Raw genomic sequence first — 27018 nt, forward strand, 5'->3', positions numbered from 1 at the left:
TGTTGACTCATATTTGGATTCTTCTCACTCACTCTTGAGTTTTGTTAGAAGCACAGTAGATTTTTAACCTTGCAAAGCAGATGGATTTGTCTATTTCTGTGTTTCTCACTGTCGGACCCATTTTGCAAAGCTCCCGTCTGAACCGTTTGGGCCCGGTTAGAAAGTGACAGGACCAATCAGCGACGAGGGGCAGTACTTTCAGGGGCGGCGAAGTCGTGACGTAAACAAGCAGCAACAAGAGGCCGGTGCAGATGGCGGAAGAGATTAGCGTGGATGCTGCTAAAGCGCCAGTTTTATCAGAACTTGACGACATTTCTCTGTTAAAAGAAGAACAAAGAACAGCAGTGAGTTGTTTTCTTGTCAAAAACCACGAAAGTCGTGTACTGACATGTCTACAGTCGCCATGGTTCACGTTATGCAGTTCTCTATGGAGTTTACTCCTTGGTAGCAGCGCTTTTTTTTTTTTTTTTTTCTCCATTTTTCGGTAGCGGCTATGGCATCACGTGTTTTGTTGCTCTGATTGGCCCATAAAGATGTGACAGGCAGAACGTTCATCCAGTCACCCTCGAAATTTTTTTTAAAGTCTCTGCCCTTTCCCAAACACTGTCTATCAGTGGTTTACCAGATGGATGTGTGAAACAAATCCACATGGCGTGTCAGGTTATTAGATTTTAACATTTTAAGGGGGAAAAATAGGCTTCATTTTTTGTGCCATTCATTCCAACATCTTTTAAGATTTTACTCACTTCACTCGGCGTTAATCTTTCCTTATTGTCTTCTGTACTGAAACTGGAATGCGGCCTACATTTGAAAAGGTTTCAATAATGACCCTCCATAGAGCAAAGAACATTCAAATGATGTTCATTGTACAAATTAGCAGTCTACATGTGAACCTTTCTTTATTATTGTTTTTCGTAAAATGTAGAAGTTTGTCTGTACAACACACATAAGTAGGCCACTAATGTCGATCTAACAGTCATTGTATAGTCATTTGTAGGTTAAACTAAATTTTTCCAAACTTTTTTTACATCTTTTACCTGTGTACCTGTATGCTTCATTATGATGATAGTTTTCCCCCTAAAACGTCCCACTGTTTCTAAATACATGTTTACTGAGATACAGGTGCATCTTAAAAAGTAGAATAGCATGAAACATTTCTTTTTACTGTTTTAATTCAAGAAGACTCTTCAAAATATTCTAGACCAGTGGTTCTCAACTGGTCCAACCTCAAGACCCACCAGTCTGCCTTACAACATATCGTGACCCAAGTTTCCAAGACATTTTCAACACAGCATGTTTAGTTAATTGAATGTGTTGCAGTTTGGAGCATGACTGGACCAAAATGCATAACATGAAAAAAAGAGGGGATAAAACTGACAAGTTTTATATGATCTGTCCCCATCATTTTTCAATTTTCCAGAGATCTTGAGAAGTTAGTTTTTGTGGGAAAAGTAGCTTTACATTGCAAGAAAAGGAGATAAATTCATTGAAAAATGTATCAAATATATAAATATACCGAATTTCACAGTAAATGGGATAAAATAATAGGTATCGATGTATGCCCACTAAAGACTTCATTTTGCCACCATTTCATTCACCTAGTCATGACTTACTGAAACCTGCTCCATGACCCACCAGGTGGGAACCACTAGTCTACTCTAGATTCATCATTACAAAGTAAAATATTTAAGACTTTTTTTTGTTTTAATGATGATTACAGGGCTGCATGGCAGTGCAGGGGTTAGCGCTCACAGCAAGAAGGTTCCTGGTTCACTTCCTGGTCAGGGTCTTTCTGTGCGGAGTTCGCATGTTCTCCTCGTGCACGCATCTCCGGGTACTCTGGCTTCCTCCCACCAACAAAGACATGCTCATTAGGTTGACTGGTGACTCTAAATTCTATGTCAGCCCTGCCATCGACTGGCGACCAGTCCAGGGTGTACCCTGCCTCTTGCCCAATGACAGCTGGGATACGCTCCAGCCCCCCTGTGACCCCCAACAGGATAAGGGGTATAGAAAATGGATGGATGGTGATTACAGTTTAAAACTCCCAAAAATCGAAATCCACTATCTCAAAATATTAGAATATTACAAAACATTCCAAAAAGGATTGAAATACTGACCTTCTGGAAAAATGCCCTCATTTATGCACTCAGTACTGGTAACGAGTGCTTTAAATTGTTATTGTAACGACATTAATGACCTAAAACGAACATGTTACACTACAGGCTACCATAAAAAGCAGCTAACTCTGCACTGGTAGGCTCTCGACACGCTGACTCACGCCTCTGTCTTTGTGGAGTTCCCAGAGGTTCTGAAATCTGCTTTGTTTTACACTCCTCTGAAAGAGTGCTGCTTGCAGTGTTAATTTTGGCAGCTATCTTTAATCAAAGTCTTAGTTTTCATCTTTAAATAAAAGACATTTTAGTTTTAGTCACATTTTAGTCATTTCTAACCTTTTTAGTGTTAGTCTAGTTTGAGTCCATAAAAGTCCTCACATTTAGTCTTTACTTTTAGTCCAAGCATTTATTTTCTTGCCTAAATCTGGTACCAAATCATGATAGTGTGTTCTATGCAACCTTCTAAACCTGGGGTCCCTGCTTTCTACAGCTAAGAGGCAGAGCAGATACAGCTACATTGTTTTTTGACAGATTTACCCACAGTGGAGAACAGTGGGTAAATCTGTCCCACAGTGGATTTTGACTCTCTGACAAAACTACATTATATCTTAGTCTAGTATTAGTCATCTTGATGAAAACTAAAGTTAGTTTTTGTCAGTTTTAGTCATCACAGATCTATTTTTGTTAGTCCTAGTCTAGTTTTTATCATGAAAAAAGGCTGTTTGTGAACATTTTTTGTCAGAGTTTTAGTCGACGAAATGAACACTGGCTGCTTGTGCTCCTTTTCTTACCGCACCTTTCTCTTCCAGTCAACTTTCCATAAATCTGCTTTAATATGGCCTCTGAGAACAGCCTGACCTTTCAGCAGTGACCTTCTGTGGCTTACCCTCCCTGTGGAGGATGTCAATATGTGTCTTCTGGACTTTTGTCAAGTCAGTAGTGTTCGCTGTGGTTATGGTTGTGTGCACTGAGCCTCTGGTTGAGAGAATCAACTCAGACAATTTTAGGCCATAATCATCAACATTAAAACAAAAAAGTCATGAAATGTTTCAATTTCTAAAATATATATGGAAGTTTAACTTTTTGAAGTAAATCACAAGAAAAAATGAAATTTTATATGATTTTTTATTTTTTTTTAAATGCACCTGTAGGTGCTTTAGCCAGGCTTACTTGCTTAATCTGAAATTTCCCATTCTTCAAGAAAATACAGAGCAAATAAAGGTGAAATCATTGGGAAAAGCCAGAAAAATAAATTCATACAGAAGCCCCTCAGTGAGGCCTATTCTTCCATTTCATCAGATTATAGTGAAATCATGTGATTCAGTAACTACTCATTTAATAAGTAGTAATATTTAGACACTTAAGTAAGTTGTTTACCTACAGCTTATTCTCATAAAGTCTCTGAGGATGGACATGTTGACGGTGCTCCTCCAGGTTACAGGAGAAGATTATGATAGTAGACAAACACAAACTGGTTCAGCACGCCTCTGAGCACATCACTGATGACATGTTTGGAAGCTGCAGGCGCCTTGGTGGGTCCAGCACCTTTGAAAAGAGATTAAACGGCTCCGGGTGGATCCAGAGGGCATGACCAGACATTCAAGTGGCCAAGAGAGGTGTTGAACGTCATTTTCCATGTGACTCTTTCCTGTATGTGGATTGGGGGGGCATTGGAGAAGACATGGGCTCTAAAGAAGAGTTTGATGAAGGTTCTTATGGCTAAGACTGCTAAATCATTAAGACCAGGCTAATCGATGCATTGACCCTTCTTGGCCTCTGCTCCTAGAGGGGAGAATGACAGACGGATAAAATGTATTTCTCCATAGCTCCTCTATCAAGACATGACAGGTTCGACAAATGACTGAAAGGTAAAGCAGCAGCAGGAATGGGGTGATAGTGCCGTTATAGGGACAGTGAGGGGGGCAGGAAAGAACCAGGTCCTTACAGAACACTAGAACTGGATCATGTTACTACTGGGGAACTACGGATAAGTTCAGCGCCACCTCTGAACACCCAGACTTTTCGTGTGCTCTTACTGAGGCAGGTATGGCAGCTCCAGGAGTGTAAGTGTCTCTTAATCACTCTCCACAGTCTGCAGCAGAGGAAGAAACGAGAACACATAATAAACACAATCTCTGAGAGTACAACAAAATACAAAGCATAGCAAAAAAACTCCTAAACAATCACTAGGAAAGGTTTTAAAACACAAAAAGTCCAACCATGAAATAAATGATATTAGTGATTACTTTGGAGTTTTCAATACTCTAAAGAGGTTGAGAAATAAAGCGTAATCTCCTTGATTTCCAGTTGGGCCGATGCACTTTGGGGTCTGGTAAGATTTGATCTTATTTTATCTTTATTTTTTAAGTTTAACTCGTTCATCTCTGACAACAAGCGAATGAGTGAAAGAGAAAATATACATCATTTTATTTGTCTGTCATTTACTACTCAGGTTACAGTCTGGGGTATTGATCTGATTGGTCAATTAAAGGGCATGAAGAAACGATGTTCAACAAGGGCCAATTTTTCTTCCCAGTCCAGCGCTGCCACAAATGGTTGATTTTTTTAAGGAAGTTAAATTTTACTATAAAAAGAGTAAAAATATCCTTTGAGAGAACTTGGCAATTCTTCAAGTGATGACTTAAACCCTCTATTATCCTTTACTACATTTAAATTATGTACTTTTTTAATGCCCACTCTTAGCGGTGGAAAAATACAAGATTATTGTATTTAAGTAAAATTACACTTACTTTAGCAAAAAATACTAAAGTAGAAGTAAAATTATTGTCAAATAAATCTACTCAGGTACAAGTAAAACGTATTTAATTTAAAATTCAACTGAGGAGTTGTACAGTAAATTATGACAACAGGAGAATATAAACCATTTAGGATGTGATGTGTGTGCAATGCCTGTAGTCACTGGTCAGTTTCATTTCATTGACAGAAAGCTGGAAGCTCCTCGTTTTAACCTTTAATTTATTCTTTTAACTAGAAATAGATGCTTTTTAAAATGTCATATAGGACTGAACGATTTGCAAAAATAGCTAATCTAATTATGATTTTTTTCCCCAATATTACGATTACGATTTAATATGCGATTATTCTTCAGTTAATCTTATGTCTTTTTCACCAAATTCAAGCTATAAATAGTTCCATAAATAAGAGCATGTGCATTGAAAACAATGAAATTATTTCAGAAGCAATCAATCCATAGTAGCATGAATCTGAACATGGGGGTGCCACAAGCTTTAAGCTATAAAGGAGGCAGCTGGGGTGGAGGAGGTGTAGCTGGCTACCAGCTGATTGCAGCTGGGGTCTGACTTTGGTGAAGTAACACTCGGCTTCATCAGTTTTAGATAGAATGAGCTAACTACTTTTGTGTGTATTAAAAATGTGATGTCATTTGCTTTGTTAAAGGGCGTTATCATTTTTATATCACTCATTTTGAATAAGAAAACCATACGTAAAACACGAAGAGGAGGATTTTTGTAAACCATTTTATAAACTTGACACTTGAATGTGTGCATAATGTGCATAAAATCTCTGTCGCAAAAAAAAGGATTTATCAAACTGGTATTTTGACACCTTTCAAGTTAAAGAAATATTGCAGCTTCTGCAATTTATAAATTGCAGCAGGGCATATTGCGATTTAATCTAATTTGTGATTAGTTTCCCAGCCCTAATACAATACTTTTAAAAAATGTATTGATTTCAGAATGCACTCTAAAAGTACAGGTACCTACACAACTACTCAACTACAGTAATTTGAGTAAATGTGATTAGTTACTTTCCATGCCTGGTTTTACTTTGTTTTTCTCTGGTTATCCACAGAAGGTTCATTTCTAAGGGGTTGTCATTTAACACAGAGTTATTCCTTTCCCAGTACCCTCGCACCTCTGGGGTCTTCCGGGTTCCTTGCTTCAATCTGAGTCTGATGGGGTCTGATGAAGTTCTGATGAGGGGGTCTTGATGAACTTCTTTCCTTAGCTCTGGCTTCTACGTTCCTGAGGACCAATGATGACGACACAGATCACGTGTGATTGTTTAGAGCAGGAAACCGTCGCTTCCGGGTCCTAGGCGGCACGCAGCAGTCCTGGAACATATTCTCAGTCTTTTATACGTGTTTTCCACTTTACTGTCCACCATGACAGCGGTAAAGGCCGTCATTTCATCTGGAAGAGAATTAGAATATCATAATGTGTAAAAGCAGATTAGACAAATCCGCTGCGCACCCAGCCGCTGTAGTAGCCGCTAGCTTGCTGGGTAACGCTAGCGAGCTACCGTAGCTCACCAACCTGGAGCGGGGTGACCATAGCAGCGGTTAGCTGCTGTTACAACCTCCGAGACGTGCAGGGAGTGAATTCCCTGTAACTGACTTCCAGCCAGTTACCTGTAAATTTGACCAAAGGGTGTACAATGGAGCTTTTCCAGGCCAAAGACGATTACATCCTTCAAAGCGGGGACCATGCGCTGTGGTGCAGCCGAAAAGACGGGGCCATGGCCGTCAGACCTGGTACGTACTGTCTGAAAGCTTTTCTTATGAAGACGATCATCAGGCTAAAGCCATTTACATGACAACCCGTTAGATAAAACACAGGCTATGTATTCCAGGGCCCACTGGGAGTTGTCAGGCAGTATTTCAGTACCATTTTCCCCATGTGTCTGGATTATGTCTACAGCCTTGGCATCCCTGATTCGCAACTATTACTCGTTTTTATTGGAAAATGTGATGCAAACGATGTGATTAAGCTCCCGTTAAAAGAACGAGTTAAGGAGTAAAGTTGGCATTCGTCGTCTAGAGATCCCCGCCCTGGCTTTCATTCAGGCTCTGCCAACACCCCAAACAGACTCCAAAGTTCCTGGATTTCTTCTCCTGTCTGTCACCGAGGAGAAAATGGGATTCTTCAGACACAACAACTTTCTCAGGAACCTCTCACAGCTTCACGACTTTACCTCTGAAATGATGGGTTTGAGCCAACATCACAGAATTACACATGCACCAAGCATATGAAGGACAAATGCTCTAATTTTGAAATCTGGCCCTGATTAAAATGAATTAATAAATGATAGCTACGGTGATTGATAATATGATATCAATATAGTTCTAGATAATATGGTTCCACTGTATTGTATTTTTTTAGATTTAAATAATGTGATGTTAACATATTCATTTAAGAAAATATTGATCTCACTTAAACACAATAAATGTAGTTCAGACCTTGAAAAATACTTTAAAGTTTAACCAGGAACATAGAGAACACCTTAGTTCTTGGAGCATTCTTCAAAATTAAGGATGACATAGGCTGATATTTACAGATAAGCAAGGTGGATATTTAAGAGTGATATAGGCTGATATTTACAGGTGATAAAGGTGGATATTTAAGGGTGATATAGGCTGATATTTACAGATAAGCAAGGTGGATATTTAAGAGTGATATAGGCTGATATTTACAGATAAGCAAGGTGGATATTTAAGGGAGATTTGGGCTGATATTTACAGATAATATAGGTGGATATTTAAGGGTGATATAGGCTGATATTTACAAATGATGAAGATAGACATTTAAGGTTGATATAGGCTGATATTTACAGCTAATTAAGGTGGATATTTAAGGGTGATATAGGCTGATATTTACAGATAATATAGGTGGATATTTAAGGGTGATATGGGCTGATATTTACAGATAATATAGGTGGATATTTAAGGGTGATATAGGCTGATATTTACAGATAAGCAAGGTGGATATTTAAGATTGATATAGGCTGATTTTTACAGATAAGCAAGGTGGATATTTAAGAGTGATATAGGCTGATATTTACAGGTGATAAAGGTGGATATTTAAGGGTGATATAGGCTGATATTTACAGATAAGCAAGGTGGATATTTAAGAGTGATATAGGCTGATATTTACAGGTGATAAAGGTGGATATTTAAGGGTGATATAGGCTGATATTTACAGATAAGCAAGGTGGATATTTAAGAGTGATATAGGCTGATATTTACAGGTGATAAAGGTGGATATTTAAGGGTGATATAGGCTGATATTTACAGATAATATAGGTGGTTATTTAAGGGTGATATAGGCTGATATTTACAGATAATATAGGTGGTTATTTAAGGGTGATATAGGCTGATATTTACAGATAAGCAAGGTGGATATTTAAGAGTGATATAGGCTGATATTTGCAGATAATATAGGTGGATATTTAAGGGTGATATAGGCTGATATTTACAGATAATATAGGTGGTTATTTAAGGGTGATATAGGCTGATATTTACAGATAATATAGGTGGTTATTTAAGGGTGATATGGGCTGATATTTACAGATAATATAGGTGGTTATTTAAGGGTGATATAGGCTGATATTTACAGGTGATAAAGGTGGATATTTAAGGGTGATATAGGCTGATATTTACAGATAATATAGGTGGATATTTAAGGGTGATATGGGCTGATATTTACAAATAAGCAAGGTGGACATTTAAGAGTGATATCGGCTGATATTTACAGTTATTTAAGTTGGATATTTAAGGGTGATATAGGCTGATATTTACAGATAATCAAGGTGGATATTTAAGGGAGATTTGGGCTGATATTTAAAGATAATATAGGTGGATATTTAAGGGTGATATAGGCTGATATTTACAAATGATGAAGATAGACATTTAAGGTTGATATAGGCTGATATTTACAGCTAATTAAGGTGGATATTTAAGGGTGATATAGGCTGATATTTACAGATAATATAGGTGGATATTTAAGGGTGATATGGGCTGATATTTACAAATAAGCAAGGTGGACATTTAAGAGTGATATCGGCTGATATTTACAGTTATTTAAGTTGGATATTTAAGGGTGATATAGGCTGATATTTACAGATAATCAAGGTGGATATTTAAGGGTGATATATGCTGATATTTACAGGTGATAAAGGTGGTTGTTTAAGGGTGATATAGGCTGATATTTACAGGTGATAAAGGTGGATATTTAAGGATGATATAGGCTGATATTTACAGAAAATCAAGGTGGATATTTAAGGGTGATATAGGCAGATATTTACAAATAAGCAAGGTGGATATTAAGAGGGTGATATAGGCTGATATTTACAGATAATCGATGTGGATATTTAAGGGTGATATAGGCTGATATTTACAGATATGCAAGGTGGATATTTAAGGGTGATATAGGCTGATATTTACAGATAAGCAAGGTGGATATTTAAGGGTGATATAGGCTGATATTTACAGATATGCAAGGTGGATATTTAAGGGTGATATAGGCTGATATTTACAGATAATATAGGTGGATATTTAAGAGTGATATAGGCTGATATTTACAGGTGATAAAGGTGGATATTTAAGGGTGATATAGGAAAATATTTACAGATAATCAAGGTGGATATTTAAGGGAGATTCAGGCTGATATTTACAGATAATCAAGGTGGATATTTAAGGGTGATATAGGCTGATATTTACAAATGATGAAGATAGACATTTAAGGTTGATATAGGCTGATATTTACAGATAATATAGGTGGATATCTAAGGGTGATATGGGCTGATATTTACAGATAAGCAAGGTGGATATTTAAGGGTGATATAGGCTGATATTTACAAATAAGCAAGGTGGATATTTAAGACTGATATCGGCTGATATTTACAGATAATTAAGTTGGATATTTAAGGGTGATATAGGCTGTTATTTACAGATAATCAAGGTGGATATTCAAGGGAGATTCAGGCTGATATTTACAGCTAATTAAGGTGGATATTTAAGGGTGATATAGGCTGATATTTACAGATAATCAAGGTGGATATTTAAGGGTGATATATGCTGATATTTACAGATAATCAAGGTGGATATTTAAGAGTGATATAGGCTGATATTTACAGATAATCAAGGTGGATATTTAAGAGTGATATTGGCTGATATTTACAGTTATTTAAGTTGGATATTTAAGGGTGATATAGGCTGATATTTACAGATAATATAGGTGGATATTTAAGGGTGATATATGCTGATATTTACAGATAATCAAGGTGGATATTTAAGAGTGATATAGGCTGATATTTACAGATAATCAAGGTGGATATTTAAGGGTGGTATATGCTGATATTTACAGGTGATAAAGGTGGATATTTAAGGATGATTGAGGCTGATATTTACAGATAATCAAGGTGGATATTTAAGGGAGATTCAGGCTGATATTTACAGATAATATAGGTGGATATTTAAGGGTGATATAGGCTGATATTTACAAATAAGCAAGGTGGATATTTAAGGGTGATATAGGCTGATATTTACAGATAATCAAGGTGGATATTTAAGGGTGATATAGGCTGATATTTACAGATAATCAATGTGGATATTTAAGGGTGATATAGGCTGATATTTACAGATAAGCAAGGTGGATATTTAAGGGTGATATGGGCTGATATTTACAGATAAGCAAGGTGGATATTTAAGGGTGATATAGGCTGATATTTACAAATAAGCAAGGTGGATATTTAAGACTGATATCGGCTGATATTTACAGATAATTAAGTTGGATATTTAAGGGTGATATAGGCTGTTATTTATAGATAATCAAGGTGGATATTCAAGGGAGATTCAGGCTGATATTTACAGCTAATTAAGGTGGATATTTAAGGGTGATATAGGCTGATATTTACAGGTGATAAAGGTGGATATTTAAGGATGATTGAGGCTGATATTTACAGATAATCAAGGTGGATATTTAAGGGAGATTCAGGCTGATATTTACAGGTGATAAAGGTGGATATTTAAGGGTGATATAGGCTGATATTTACAGATAAGCAAGGTGGATTTTTAAGGATGATATAGGCTGATATTTACAGATAATCAAGGTGGATATTTAAGGGTGATATAGGCTGATATTTACAAATGATGAAGATAGACATTTAAGGTTGATATAGGCTGATATTTACAGATAAGCAAGGTGGATATTTAAGGGTGATATAGGCTGATATTTACAGATAAGCAAGGTGGATATTTAAGGGTGATATGGGCTGATATTTACAGATAAGCAAGGTGGATATTTAAGGGTGATATAGGCTGATATTTACAGATAATATAGGTGGATATTTAAGGGTGATATGGGCTGATATTTACAGATAAGCAAGGTGGATATTTAAGGGTGATATAGGCTGATATTTATAGATTATATAGGTGGATATTTAAGGGTGATATAGGCTGATAGTTACAGATAATATAGGTGGATATTTAAGAGTGATATAGGCTGATATTTACAGGTGATAAAGGTGGATATTTAAGGGTGATATAGGCTGATATTTACAGATAATCAAGGTGGATATTTAAGGATGATATAGGCAGATATTTACAGATAATCAAGGTGGATATTTAAGGGAGATTCAGGCTGATATTTACAGGTGATAAAGGTGGATATTTAAGGGTGATATAGGCTGATATTTACAGATAAGCAAGGTGGATATTTAAGGGTGATATAGGCTGATATTTACAAATAAGCAAGGTGGATATTTAAGGGTGATATAGGCTGATATTTACAGATAATATAGGTTGATATTTAAGGGTGATATAGGCTGATATTTACAGATAAGCAAGGTTGATATTTAAGGGTGATATAGGCTGATATTTACAGATAATCAAGGTGGATATTTAAGGGTGATATGGGCTGATATTTACATATAAGCAAGGTGGATATTTAAGGGTGATATAGGCTGATGTTTACAGATTATATAGGTGGATATTTAAGGGTGATATAGGCTGATATTTACAGATAATATAGGTGGATATTTAAGGGTGATATGGGCTGATATTTACAGATAATATAGGTGGATATTTAAGGGTGATATAGGCTGATATTTACAGATAATCAAGGTGGATATTTAAGGATGATATAGGCTGATATTTACAGATAATCAAGGTGGATATTTAAGGGAAATTCAGGCTGATATTTACAGATTATATAGGTGGATATTTAAGGGTGATATAGGCTGATATTTACAAATGATGAAGATAGACATTTAAGGTTGATATAGGCTGATATTTACAGATAAGCAAGGTGGATATTTAAGGGTGATATAGGCTGATATTTACAGATAAGCAAGGTGGATATTTAAGGGTGATATAGGCTGATGTTTACAGATTATATAGGTGGATATTTAAGGGTGATATAGGCTGATATTTACAGATTATATAGGTGGATATTTAAGGGTGATATGGGCTGATATTTACAGATAAGCAAGGTGGATATTTAAGGGTGATATAGGCTGATATTTATAGATTATATAGGTGGATATTTAAGGGTGATATAGGCTGATATTTACAGATAAGCAAGGTGGATATTTAAGGATGATATAGGCAGATATTTACAGATAATCAAGGTGGATATTTAAGGGAGATTCAGGCTGATATTTACAGATAAGCAAGGTGGATATTTAAGGGTGATATGGGCTGATATTTACAGATAAGCAAGGTGGATATTTAAGGGTGATATAGGCTGATATTTACAGATAATATAGGTGGATATTTAAGGGTGATATGGGCTGATATTTACAGATAAGCAAGGTGGATATTTAAGGGTGATATAGGCTGATATTTATAGATTATATAGGTGGATATTTAAGGGTGATATAGGCTGATAGTTACAGATAATATAGGTGGATATTTAAGAGTGATATAGGCTGATATTTACAGGTGATAAAGGTGGATATTTAAGGGTGATATAGGCTGATATTTACAGATAATCAAGGTGGATATTTAAGGATGATATAGGCAGATATTTACAGATAATCAAGGTGGATATTTAAGGGAGATTCAGGCTGATATTTACAGGTGATAAAGGTGGATATTTAAGGGTGATATAGGCTGATATTTACAGATAAGCAAGGTGGATATTTAAGGGTGATATAGGCTGATATTTACAAATAAGCAAGGTGGATATTTAAGGGTGATATAGGCTGATATTTACAGATAATATAGGTTGATATTTAAGGGTGATATAGGCTGATATTTACAGATAAGCAAGGTTGATATTTAAGGGTGATATAGGCTGATATTTACAGATAATCAAGGTGGATATTTAAGGGTGATATGGGCTGATATTTACATATAAGCAAGGTGGATATTTAAGGGTGATATAGGCTGATGTTTACAGATTATATAGGTGGATATTTAAGGGTGATATAGGCTGATATTTACAGATAATATAGGTGGATATTTAAGGGTGATATGGGCTGATATTTACAGATAATATAGGTGGATATTTAAGGGTGATATAGGCTGATATTTACAGATAATCAAGGTGGATATTTAAGGATGATATAGGCTGATATTTACAGATAATCAAGGTGGATATTTAAGGGAAATTCAGGCTGATATTTACAGATTATATAGGTGGATATTTAAGGGTGATATAGGCTGATATTTACAAATGATGAAGATAGACATTTAAGGTTGATATAGGCTGATATTTACAGATAAGCAAGGTGGATATTTAAGGGTGATATAGGCTGATATTTACAGATAAGCAAGGTGGATATTTAAGGGTGATATAGGCTGATGTTTACAGATTATATAGGTGGATATTTAAGGGTGATATAGGCTGATATTTACAGATTATATAGGTGGATATTTAAGGGTGATATGGGCTGATATTTACAGATAAGCAAGGTGGATATTTAAGGGTGATATAGGCTGATATTTATAGATTATATAGGTGGATATTTAAGGGTGATATAGGCTGATATTTACAGATAAGCAAGGTGGATATTTAAGGATGATATAGGCAGATATTTACAGATAATCAAGGTGGATATTTAAGGGAGATTCAGGCTGATATTTACAAATGATGAAGATGGACATTTAAGGGTGATATAGGCTGATATTTACAGATAAGCAAGGTGGATATTTAAGGGTGATATAGGCTGATATTTACAGATAATCAAGGTGGATATTTAAGGGTGATATAGGCTGATATTTACAGATAATATAGGTGGATATTTAAGGATGATATAGGCTGATATTTACAGATAATCAAGGTGGATATTTAAGGTTGATATAGGCTGATATTCACAGCTAATTAAGGTGGATATTTAAGAGTGATATAGGCTGATATTTACAGGTGATAAAGGTGGATATTTAAGGATGATTTAGGCTGATATTTACAGATAGTCAAGGTGGATATTTAAGGGTGATATAGGCTGATATTTACAGATAATATAGGTGGATATTTAAGGGTGATATGGGCTGGTATTTACAGATAATTTAGGTGGATATTTAAGGGTGATATAGGCTGATATTTACAGATAAGCAAGGTGGATATTTAAGGGTGATATAGGCTGATATTTACAGATAATCAAGGTGAATTTTTAAGGGTGATATAGGCTGATGTTTACAGATTATATAGGTGGATATTTACGGGTGTTATAGGCTGATATTTACAGATTATGAAGATGGATTTTTTACAGACCTTTTTTTATGATACAGGCTGTTTTAACTTATAAACATATCCAGGCAATGTAGGCAGATTTAAGCAGTCACTAAATCTGTTGTGAAATTAGCAGAAATTAGTCTGCTAGTCTATTATCTCCCTTCAGCTATGACACTTCAGTCCTCTAAAGGGATTTCAGCTAGTTTGAATTTTTCCACTCAAAAGTTTTCTTTGTCTTGTTTATTTCAGGATCATCTCAGAAAAATCTCTATGCAAACCTGTTTATTTATGAGAAATAGTTTAAATGATGGGTTGATTCTAGTACAGCACAGCGTGTTGACAGTGAAACGATTGTGTTTATGTGGGTATTGTTATCTTACCTTGTAAAGCAGATGGATTGGCCAGATCTTATGTCTGTTATGTGGAAGATTTATCTTGCAAAGATCTGATCTAAAATGACTGCTCAGTCTGAGAACAGACCTGAAGCTCAAAGGTATCATAAGCCTGGTGGGACAGCTCAGGGCTTTTCTGTCCATGGGAGAGAAGACCTTTTCTGCTCTGAGACCAGACCAGACCAGACCAATCAGCATCATTTAAGGGGAATGAAGCTGTAGCTACAGGCTGGGGTCAGTTGTGCTTAAAGCTGTTAGCAATTGCACAGATGTAGCTTTAATGTAGTACCAGCTTTATCAGAACTGGACCATATTTCTTAATAAAAAGAAGAGTAAAGAACAGCACTGAAAGCTTTTCTAGGCAGAAAGAATGTTTACCGCTCTTCTCCTGACCTGCTTTGGTACCAGTCTGAGTCCTGACCGGCCTATCCACCTCTTAGCTCCACTGTTCCAGGGCCTACAGCCTAACTCATGTCACTCACTGGAGCTGTGCATGCATCTCACATCAACTGCTGCTCTGATTGATATATTTGTACATCACTCTGGATTGGCTTGGTTGAATGTGACAGACAGAATGCTCATCCAACCACCAGCTGAGAACTTCTTTAAAGTCCTTCCCAAACGCTTTGTAAGGGAGGTTTCCCATAGGAATGTGAAATATATCACATTAAATGGATATATGAAGCAGTCGTGATGCATGTCAGTTTAATAGTTATCAGTGTCTGCTAAATGAGTTTGGCACAAATCTAGTATAGTGCATCCCTGCTTTATGACTAGTATTAGCCTGAGAGCATTGTGGATTTTCATTTTATGTCTCCCTTGTCAATTTATGATTACATTTATCATTATGTTATTTATTTCTGTTTTTCATCATTGTACTCATTTCTTATTATCATTTCAAATTAATTCAATTAAATGTATTAAATGTAAACGTATTATCTATTTTTGCTTGCATGGTTTTGTGATTAAGCGCTACAGCCACATGTGACCCTTAACGTGGTGATAATTACAGATCATGACTGCATCTGTGAGTAAAGCACAGACAGGGTCAGATTTTATTCAGAATGCCTGAAAAAATCAAAGACTCCTGCACAGACTCAGAAACAGCTCGTTCTGAGCAGGGCTGAAACAGAGGGGTTTTTAGACATGCAAAAATCCAATACTGGCGTGTTTTTTCAGCACCAGACTTCACAGACACGTAATGTGGACCTCTGAAACCAATATAGACCTGTCTTAAAAGGGTAAAATATGTCCCCTTTAACCTGTACTCCAGAATGATGAATGCTTTGTGCTGCCTCATCAATGATAAGTCTTCACACACTGCTACGATTATAGACTAGAGGTTGAAGCATGTCAAACAGTGAATGGTGCCATTTTGGCACCTTAATACAGAGGGCTGAGTACCAGAATGTGCTACTGACAGGGTACCAGTACCAACCTACCTGATAACTACTGGACTGAATTACAACACTATCGATACTTCCTTTTAAAACCTTTGGAATGGAATGAAAGGAAAGAATTATGTGGTGGAATTTGTTTGATTTATGAGTTACACCGGATTCCTTATCTCATTCCATGTTTGACCGGCACCTTATGCAGATTTTTTTATGAATCAAACACCCAGCCAGCTTCTTTGCTCCCACTGACTTTGACTTTATTTCTCTCAAAAATATTGATTCAGGCACCGAATAAAAATAATAGATTTAGCACCGGTATCAGAAATCCCCCAAATACCCAACCCTATTTATACAACATACTGCTGATAAAAGAGCAGAAGCAGAAAAGTAAAAGTACAGAAGGGGGCTGGGCAGAAGGACCTTCCCTTTAGTCATTCTGTAGAAAATGCTGTTTAAGGGGAAATTATGAGTCATACTTTTAGTAATCTGCAGTTTCAAAACTTGTTAGTTTCTAACAGTTATTTGGCCTTCAAAATAGATTGAAATGCCTGCTTTTGGATGTGTTTCCACTTATTTTCAGTGTTTTTCAATCCCTCCAGTTCACACCTGAGACACCTGTCCTCAAATTTCAGATTCCCGCTGCTACTAGCAGTAACAAATAAACATTTTAGCTTCATATGAACTGTATGAACGGGATCTAAAAGATAAACTAAACACGGTTTTCTTGATGATGCTAGCTGGTAGTGCATGTTCTATGTGAGTCAGCTGAAGTAGCATGTCTGCAGCCAGCCAGGACAGGGTTTGAGTTGCACCGCTCTTTCATTATTTAATTGGAAAACGTCTTCCTAACCCTCTCTCTTTTTCCACTTAACTCTCAAACACTCAGTCAAGCATTAGTAAAATCCAACACATTCAGAATAAAGATCGATCAGTTTTATGTTTCTGCACTATTACGCAACCTTTCCTTTTGAGCTGTCATAGCCTGTTTTTCTGTACTCGGAATTCTCTGGAAGGTGGAATATGATTGGCTTAGAGGTCACTTACACACATTCTCTCATTTTTTATTTACTTCTCTCTTTGGTTTAAATTATCTCCAATTTTTGAGCATTGCACATTTTTTTGAATTTTTATCATATTAGAAACATTGTGTGCTATTTTTTATGATCAGTTTTATTGATAATTGCACTTTCTTCTATAGAATAGCTAACATTAGTTTTTCCTTTTAGGTATAAAACTGTGTTTTCTGGATACTGGGTGTTTTTCACCTGCTTTTTCCCTATCCTCATGTTTCTTCTCCATTAATAATTTCAGCTACAGACCTGCTGTTAGCATGGAATCCAGTGTGTTTGGGTCTGGTAGAAGGTGTCATTGGAAAGATACAACTTCACACAGGTAAGTAGAGAGCAAAAATATCTCAACAATCACCCTTGTAGTGTTAATTTTCCTGTGAGCAGAAACTCCACGTGTTCATCTGTGTTTTGTTTTTTGTGTGAAATTCCAAATAATTCAGAAGTTGGCCCGTTTCCTGTTGCTGTTGTTTTGACAAAAAAAATGTAAAACGTGTAAACTGTTGTTTCTGTTGCTGATGCTTATAGTTATGGTTATTTAATGATAGATTTAAATATTACATATATATGAAGGCCCGATGTCTTTATTTAACCCTTTCTTTGCCATTAATGGGAAGAGAATACAGTAGCTCCTTTCTTTACTCTTGGTGATCTCCAGGAATTCAGCAACCATGACACACTCTGATATTTTCTTTCACCCGTTGTCAGATCTTCCTCTGGGCCTGGTATTAATCCGCCAGAAAGCACTGGTGGGCCATTTACCGGGGAACCACAAAGTCTTCAAGATCACCAAAATAGCAGTGATTCCTCTGTCTGATGAAGAGCCTCAGGAGCTGGAACTGGAGGTGTGTGGACTTCCACTGCAGGGATACAGGAGAATGAATGCACATGGGCTTGTAGTTAATTTTTGCCACCTATTCAGGCCGGAAATGATTATCGTAGCACATAGCTAATTTATGTAGCCAAGACTGTTCAATGGTGATGCTTACACTAATCTCTGCCAGTTTCATTGAAATCTTCTATTTTCACCCCCACTTTTAAAGTTTTAGAAAATTCTGATATAATGACTGTTGTAGAATAGAAAAAGAATGAAGCATTGCTAAGATTTCAGTCTTTCAGGAGAGCTTCATGGATGGTGAGACAGGATATTTTCAAGTGAGTAAAAATGGAGGCTCCTGGATAAGGTTTTAGACCCCATACATAGTTCTTATCCCGCAGAATTCCCTCTTGTACCTTTAAGTCTGAGAACCTTCTAGAGCACTGTATTCTAATCAGTATTGTTATTATGCTTTTAAGTTGTTAAGTGGTTGTAACCATCTTTACTATGTTGTGTGAAGAAATTCAAGTTAGGGATGCAGGATATTGGATTGTTGCAATATCCCATATATTTACATATATATGTATGTACAGGGATGGTCTATGACTATTTAGTCATCATCTCTAAAAACAAGAAGATTTCATGCAAATCTTACCTTAATTCAAATCTGCATTTTTCATGATTTTTCCTGGTGCCTGGTTTTAGGTGTTGCACCACCAGACGGTGGCTGTAGCGTTAGCTCATCACCTTTTAAAGGGGATATATTATGCAAAAATCACTTTTTCAGGCTTTTCTAAGAAAAATATGTGCCCCTGGCCTGTCCACAACCCCCCAAGAATCAGAACCCCCCCCAACCTTTCAGAAAATGTGTGCTGAAGCAAGCCGCTCTCAGATTTTCTTCTCATGATGTCATGTGGGGAGTTAAGCCTGTTTTATGTTTGATGCCTCTGCAAGGTTGCGAGTGTCCACGCATTGAACGTGACGTCAAATATTAAGACACGCCCCTTTGCGAGGGTTCCGTGCTGCTAATTTTTGTCTGGCCGCACACATCCCCGAAATTTTTACAGATGCAGATGCGGCAGACGTCAAAATGGCTGATTTTGAGGAGCTTTTGGTGACAGAAGTCAGAAAATATAAACACCTGTATGATTCTTCTTTGAAAGATCACAGAGACTGCCAGATGATTAAAAAATCCTGGATAGAAATATCAAAAACTGTAGGAAAAGAAGAAGAGTGGTGTCGTGGAAAAATCTGAGAGATTGATTTGTCATATCAAATGCACTTCCTCATCTATCTCTCGCATTAGCTGTACAAGAATATTGTACTCGTCCTTGTCCTTCCTCTCTTGATTGAGTGGTCGTAGGGGCCATCTCCTTCCTTTTATGCTGTAACAACAACAGTAAACACAGCAGCTCCTCTTCATGGTTCTCCATGATGTTAACAACAAATCTTCCTCTGTGACTTGAATTAAACACGCTAGAGAGGTGATTCTTGAAGACACACGCCCCTAGCTTTTGGGAGAATATCAGTTTGCAGCAAAGAGGACGCCGGCGCTAGATATGAATGCACCAGATGTTTCCGCATCATGATTCTGCATCAGTTTTTGTCTGTGTGGCACGGACAAAAACTGATGCATAACTGAGCCTTTAGCCCCACCCCCAGGTTTGGTTGGCTCTCCCTGCTTGCAGGACAGTTATGCCCTCCTCTCCTGATCTTCCTCTCAGCTGCCAGCTGAGATGCTGGACAGCTGACTTTGATCTGGGAGATTGATGGTTCAAACCCAGTCAGGTCTTTAACTTTAAATAAAAGCATCTATAATATTGTAACATCAGGAGTGCCACATCCATTTCCTGAGGGGGGTGGAGTCAGGGGCGGAGTCAGACAGGTAACTAACATTTAAAGCCACAGAAACTGCTTGTTCTGAGCAGGGCTGAAACAGAGGGGTTTTTAGACATGCAAAAATCCAATACTGAAGTGTTTGTTTCAGCAACAAGCTTCACAGGCAGGTTTTGGGGACCTCTGAGACCGATATAAACTTGTCTTAAAAGGGTACAATCTGTCCCCTTAAAATAGCAATAGAAGAAGAAAGCATTGACACAACTGAGGTACTGAGAAACTTCACTTCTTTTGACTCAACAAATCTATCACACTGAATATTTTTGTGTGAAAGATCTGTTAAACATTTTTAGTTAAGAATAAAATAAATGGTTTCCTCAGAAATAATTAGCACCATACACAGCTGTCAGCCTGTTCACAGCTATTTCTATTATCAGTCTGGATCACCTATAAACATCCAAGCTCATCTCCAAGTGTCTGCAAATCTCCTCATACATGACTTACAAATATGTTTGGACATAAATTTTAGCAGAATTTTTTTAATTTGCAAAAACCAACATTTTACTATTTTAGCCATGATCAGCAGACACTAATTAATATCATGCATCCCTAATTGAAGTTAGTACTAACTGCTAGAAATGTCCCTTCATGCTTATGAGGGATGTAAACTTTGTTGAAACTGATTTAGATTTCTCTCTTTCAGCTTTGCAAGAAGCATCACTTTGGAATCGACAAACCAGAGAAGCTAGCCCAGTCACCTGATGAGTCCAAGTTCCTGATGAAAACTTTAAGCCAGATCAAATCTAATGTGGCAGTTCCCATCAAGAAAAAGGTGTTTTTTTGGTTGTTTCACATGTATTTCCCCTCTAGAGGCTTTAAAGAGCTTACTATTTTGCTTTTTATGCTTGTTACTGTTTTCTGCCTAACCCAGCGTTCCTCTGCCCTCAAGGTTAAAGAGAATAAGGAGAAGGAACGCCTGGAGAGGCGGCTGCTGGATGAGCTCTACAAGATATTCATGGACTCCGACTCTTTCTACTACAGTATGACCTATGACCTGACAAACAATGTTCAGCGTCAGGGAGATTCAGCCAATTCCAGCTTACCTCTCTGGAAGCAGGTTTGTTGAGAAACTCGTGCTAACACGTCACACTGAGCAGTGATGTGGACCAAACTCAGCAGGCGTGTGATTAGAGGAGAGTAGCTACAGCCAGTCTGCGCTCAGTGCTGCTGCAGGGTTGAAACTGTGAAATATGAAATATAAATGACAGATGGATGATCGTACTAACCGAGCAGAGTTCACCCTTCACTACAGGCCCAACATCCATGTCAGTAAGCTGGTAGAGTTTTTTTTTTGTTTTTTTTTTCTATTTAAAACTACCTTTATCTAATTCTAGTCAACTCCTAATGTATGAAGCTATGATGAAATAGCCTCAGTCCACACACAGCCAGGAGGGAGAGCTGCAGCTGCAGCGCTGGAGTCATGCTGCTGTGTAGAGCTCTCAGTGATGATATTATTGTCTGCTTTTTTCTCTTATTTTGACAGCAATAATCATGTTTACATCTTTTTATTTACATTTGTAGGTGGACGATCGTTTTTTCTGGAATAAACACATGATCCAAGACCTTATTGACCTCCAGGTGAGTTATGTTTTCACACAGCTCAACTTATCAGTTGTTTTTCCTTACAAAATAATGTTTGTTTTAAAGTGCTTTCAAGGCATATCAAGCCTAGTTTTGCTACTTACAGCCTAGAATGTGTTTTATTGAAACAATAGGGATTAATAGTTTATGCTGCAGTGTTTGACCAGGACAGGCTGAGGCAGGTATCCTGACATTAAGCATGGGAGAACAGGGCGGTGAGCTCGTTCCTTTCTGTGGAGTGAGCTGTGCAGTAATCATATCCATGTCTGTGCTTAAATGTATTTAGCTCTGACTTGTGTCGACACAGAACAAAACTATTTGTCTCAAATTGGCCAAATGCTCTCCTATACAAAGCCCCACACATTTGTTCTCTCCTTTCAACATAAATTCACTATGTTAGATTTTTCACAACGAGAAAATGAAAATCATGGCAAAGAATGACATTTTTAATCCAATGTGGATCCAATGTGGACAGCGAGCGTGCGATGCTTTGGGATGTCTGAGGCTCACATGCTGCTAGGACTGATGATTGTAAAGCCTCCCATGAATAACACGCCCTTTGAATTACAGACCATGACAGCTGCATCTGCTGATAGTCACCAGATCTGTATCTGAGGAGATGTTCTATATTCTCTTTGAATGTTTATCCTCCAGACTCCAGAGGTGGACTTCTGGGTGATCCCAATCATCCAGGGCTTTGTTCAGGTAGAGGAACTGGTGGTGAACTACAATGAGACATCCGATGAGGAGCGGAGCAGCCCTGAGACTCCCCCAAAGGAGATCACCTGTGTTGATGACATCCATCCCCGTTTCACAGTGGCACTAATCTCCAGGCGTAGCCGCCACCGTGCAGGTAGAGCACAGGTGTCAAACTCAAGGCCAGGGGGCCAAATCTGGCCCATGGAACAGTTAAATCCGGCCCACAAGATGATCTCATATTTCTGTTTTAACTGGTCCATCAGTCTGAGGTCTGCAGATTTCCTCATGTATAAAGATGTGAACTTATCCTGATGATTTAAGATATCCTTGTTAAGTCACAAAATCTGAAAAAGTAAGGAGTAAAAATATTTAGATGAGAAATCAGGAATGTGAAAAAAGAAATTAATTTGTGTTTTAATTTCACATTTTCAATTTGGCATCTCACAATTAGGACTCAAACTTCGGATTTTGACTTTTAGTTTCATACTTTGAGCATTTCAACTCATAATTTTGTCTTACATATAATATTTTGATCTTTAACATTCAAAATTCTACATTTTTCATTTATATTTTGACCTTTTTAACCAACTATTTCATATTTTACCTCATATTTTCAACTCCAAACTCTGACTTCATAATCCCATAGTTTGACCTTTTAGACTCACAATTAAAAATTTCTAATCATATTTTGACTTTTAGTTTCATGATTACAAATTTTATTTCATATTTTGACCTTTTAAACCCATGATTTTGACTTTCTTTCTAATATATTTGCATTAAAAAACATTTTTCAATTTCATGTTTTGACCTTTTTGATAAATAAATTTCCTTTTCTCAGATTGTGAGCCTTTAAAGCCTTATATTTTTAGCTTTTTAAATGTCAAAATCATTCAAGGTTTTTTTTCTTGGTATTTTATTACCGGTGAAATGAGGTTGACAGTTTCTGGTTAAAAAGGTGACCTCTTAGGCCCTCAGGTTAGTCCTGAATCCAGAATCTGGCCCGGCTGTGATTGAGTTTGACACCCCTGAGGTAGAGTTTCTCTCTGCTTGGTCTAGAGGCCCAAATGTACGGACATGTTTTGTTCTAGTTAGACAGATTTTTCCCAACATAAAAAATCTATTTTCCTCTATTTATAAACTGAAAGACAACAGTTTTTCTTCCTGACAGTGATCAGGATTATTCTAATGATGATGGTGCTTCCTGTCTGTGTGTAAGGGATGCGGTACAAGCGTAGAGGAGTGGATACTGATGGTCATGTGGCTAACTATGTGGAAACAGAGCAGTTGATCCATGTCCACAGCCACACGCTGTCCTTTGTCCAGACCCGGGGCTCTGTGCCAGTCTTCTGGAGCCAGGCAGGGTACCGCTACAATCCCCGGCCCCGTATTGAGAAAGGTAGGTAGACTTCATGATAACTGCGATGTATATACTACAGGCTTTCTCAGGTATGTTGCATTGGTGTTGTTGGCTTTTTAAATTTCATTATTTTATAGTTGTACTTTGAAAATCAGCAGCTGGATTTGACACAGCTCTCAGTGTCTTTGAGGATCCTCTTCTATAGTCACTAATTTATCCCCTGTCCTCTTTTTTTTAATCTCTTTCTGGAGTGTTGAAAAGTCAAAGATTTGATAAAAAGCTTTTCATCTAAATTCTAGTGAATGGAAAATTCTATAAGAAAAAGCCAGTTTGTTTCTTCGAGTTATGGCATTAAAGTTTGCAAACAAAATAAATTGATATATTTCAGTACAATGGAAATGTTGATGCATATTTTTCCTACCATTAAGGAGAGAAGGAGACCATTAAGTACTTTGCTGCACACTTTGAACAACAGCTTCAGCTCTACAAGAAGCAGGTGGGTTTGTTTTTTCAAGAGTGGCTATTTGCTGTGTCATCACTGTATTTGGACTACTGTTTCAGTTTTATCACATCTTTGGTTAGTCTTCCATCTGTGGCTCCATTTACTCGGTATTCATGTATGTATGTACTAGTGCATCTTAATAAATCAGAACTAGTTGTATGCCCAGCCAGGAATGTACACCTAATTTTTCTGTGGATTGTGGCAAGTTTTCTTAAAGGAAGAAGAAGTACTAAAATGTATTTTAGGTTCTAGTCAAGTCCTACAAAACAACCCCCTGAAAGTACTCTCTTTTTCACTCTGAGCTTCACAAAGAGTGGACTGAGACTAGAGTTGGTGTATCAAGAGCTGCCAAACACAGATGTGTCCAGATGTGCTACAGTTGTCATGCTCCTGGTGCTGAGCCACTCCTGAACATCATGTCTCACCTAGACTAAGAGAAAACGAACCAGGCCGCTACTTCCAAGCCCTTTTTTAGGTGAAAGTAAATGTAGCATTTTAATTGGAAAGAGGAAGATTGGAGATGCACAGAATCCTGGGTGCTTGAAGTCCAGTGTTTTCAGTTTTCACAGTGAGTGATGGTTTGGGGTGCCATGTCATCTGCTGGTGGTAAACACCATCAGCCATCTACCAAGAGAATTTAGAGCATCATGCTTCTATCTGCTTGAAAGCTTTATGGAGATACTGATTTACTTACTCAGCAGGGCTTTTGGCCACTGCGTTGGCTGCTCGGCGGGCCTGACATCAACCCTTTTGATTGGTGTTCTATAATATTGTAATATTTTGAGATATTGGATTTTTTATTTTTGTATAAGCCTTAATCATCAAGATTAAAACAAAAAGTTCTTGAAATATTTCACTTTGTGTGTGTGATGAACCTAGAATACATGGAGTTTTGCTTTATGATTGTAATTCATTTCATTCTAATATATTAAGATGCATGATACATATTAGTGCATCTCAAAAAATTAGAATATCATGAAAAAGTTCAATATTTTTTGTCACTCTTTCCTGAAAGTGAAACCCATATATTTTATAGACTTGTTATACATAGAGTGAAATATTTCAAGCCTTTATTTCTTGAAATGTTGATGATTATGGCTTACAGGTAAGAAATCCCAAAATTCAGTGTCTCAAAAAAATTAGAATATTACATAAGATCAATAAAAATGGATGTTTTAAACAGAAATGTCAGGCTTCTGAAAAGTATGTTCATTTCTATGCCTTCAATACTCAGCTGGGCCTCCTTTTGCATGAATTATTGCATCAATGCAGCGTGACATGGAGGCAATCAGCCTGTGGCACTGCTCAGGTGTAATGGAAGTCCAGGTTACTTTGATAGCGGACTTCAGGTCATTCCACTCCCTGGTAAACTGCCTCCACAACATCAAAGCCTGGATGACCTCTAACCAACTCAAACTCAACAGCAATAAAACAGAGCTCATGGTTGTGGCCCCCAAAGCGCTGCTGCAGAAGGTTGGAGATCTCATGCTCGATGTGGACGGGACCTCCATCTGTCCATCTTCCGAGGTCCGAAACTTGGGCGTCATCGTGGACTCCACCCTCTCCTTCCAAGTCCCACATAAAGTCTGTCACCAAATCTGCCTTCTATCATCTCAAGAACGTCTCCAGACTCCGACCATCACTCCCTGATTCTGTGGCTGAAACACTTATTCATGCTTTCATAACCTCCCGCCTGGACTACTGTAATGGAGTCCTGTCTGGAGTTCCCAGCAAAACCCTGGACAGGCTTCAGTACGTCCAAAACTCTGCAGCTAGAGTTCTCACCCGCACTAGACCCTGGCAACGCATCACTCCGACCCTCATCCACCTCCACTGGCTCCCTATCAAGTCCTGTATCAACTACAAAGTCCTCCTCCTCACATACAAATCTCTCCATGCTCTGGCTCCTCAGTACCTTTCTGTTCTCCTCCATCCATACACACCATCCTGCAACCTTCGATCTTCAGACACCAGCCTACTTGCCATGCCCAAAACCAAACTCCGAACCTATGGAGACAGAGCCTTCAGTGCTGCAGCTCCCAACCTCTGGAACACTCTTCCTGCAGACATTCATAGCGCTCCATCTCTGGACATTTTCAAAAAACGTCTCAAGCACCACCTGTTCACCACAGCCTACAGTCTTCACTAAACCACCTCTTACACTCATCCTACCCCTCACATAGTTTGTCCATGTATATGTGTTCCTGTAAAGCATCCTTGGGTTTCTTGAAAGGCGCTATATAAATTCAAGATATTATTATTATTATTATCATTATTATCTGCATTATTTGGTCTGGTGTCTCTCATCTTCCTCTTGACGATACCCCATAGATTCTCTATGGGGTTCAGGTCAAAATCAAGCACAGTAACACCATGGTCATTGAAGCAACTTTTGGTACCTTTGGCAGTGTGGGCGGATGCCAAGTCCTGCTAGATAAAATGAAATCATCATCTCCATAAAGCTTGTCAGCAGAAGGAAGCATGAAGTGCTCTAAAATTACCTGGTAGATGGCTGCATTGACTGTGGACTTCAGAAAACACAGTGGACCAACACCAGCAGATGCCATGGCAGCCCAAATCATCACTGACTGTGGAAACTTCACACTGGACTTCAAGCAACTTAGATTCTGTGCATCTCCTCTCTTCCTCCAGCCTCTGGGACCTTGAAGAGGCACAGAATCCAAGTTGCTTGAAGTCCAGAGTGAAGTTTCCACAGTAAGTGATAATTTGGGCTGCCATGGCATCTGCTGGTGTTGGTC

The 27018-nt window shown here is 37.8% G+C and overlaps 1 protein-coding gene across 1 annotated transcript in view; it reads left to right on the forward strand.

The window, feature by feature from the left end:
- The first annotated feature begins 6176 nt into the window (after positions 1-6176).
- Positions 6177-27018, forward strand: part of inpp5f (inositol polyphosphate-5-phosphatase F) — a 33176-nt gene continuing 12334 nt past the window's right edge. Inside the window, exons 1-9 of the mRNA XM_041789279.1 lie at positions 6177-6630; positions 17652-17732; positions 18116-18252; positions 20764-20892; positions 21010-21177; positions 21642-21698; positions 22356-22554; positions 23617-23796; positions 24186-24253. Coding sequence (XP_041645213.1) covers positions 6534-6630; positions 17652-17732; positions 18116-18252; positions 20764-20892; positions 21010-21177; positions 21642-21698; positions 22356-22554; positions 23617-23796; positions 24186-24253 — 1116 coding nt within the window. The 5' untranslated portion in view covers positions 6177-6533. The remainder of the gene's footprint in view (positions 6631-17651; positions 17733-18115; positions 18253-20763; positions 20893-21009; positions 21178-21641; positions 21699-22355; positions 22555-23616; positions 23797-24185; positions 24254-27018) is intronic.

Source organism: Cheilinus undulatus, linkage group 6, assembly GCF_018320785.1.
Source record: "Cheilinus undulatus linkage group 6, ASM1832078v1, whole genome shotgun sequence".
NCBI classification, from domain to species: domain Eukaryota; kingdom Metazoa; phylum Chordata; class Actinopteri; order Labriformes; family Labridae; genus Cheilinus; species Cheilinus undulatus.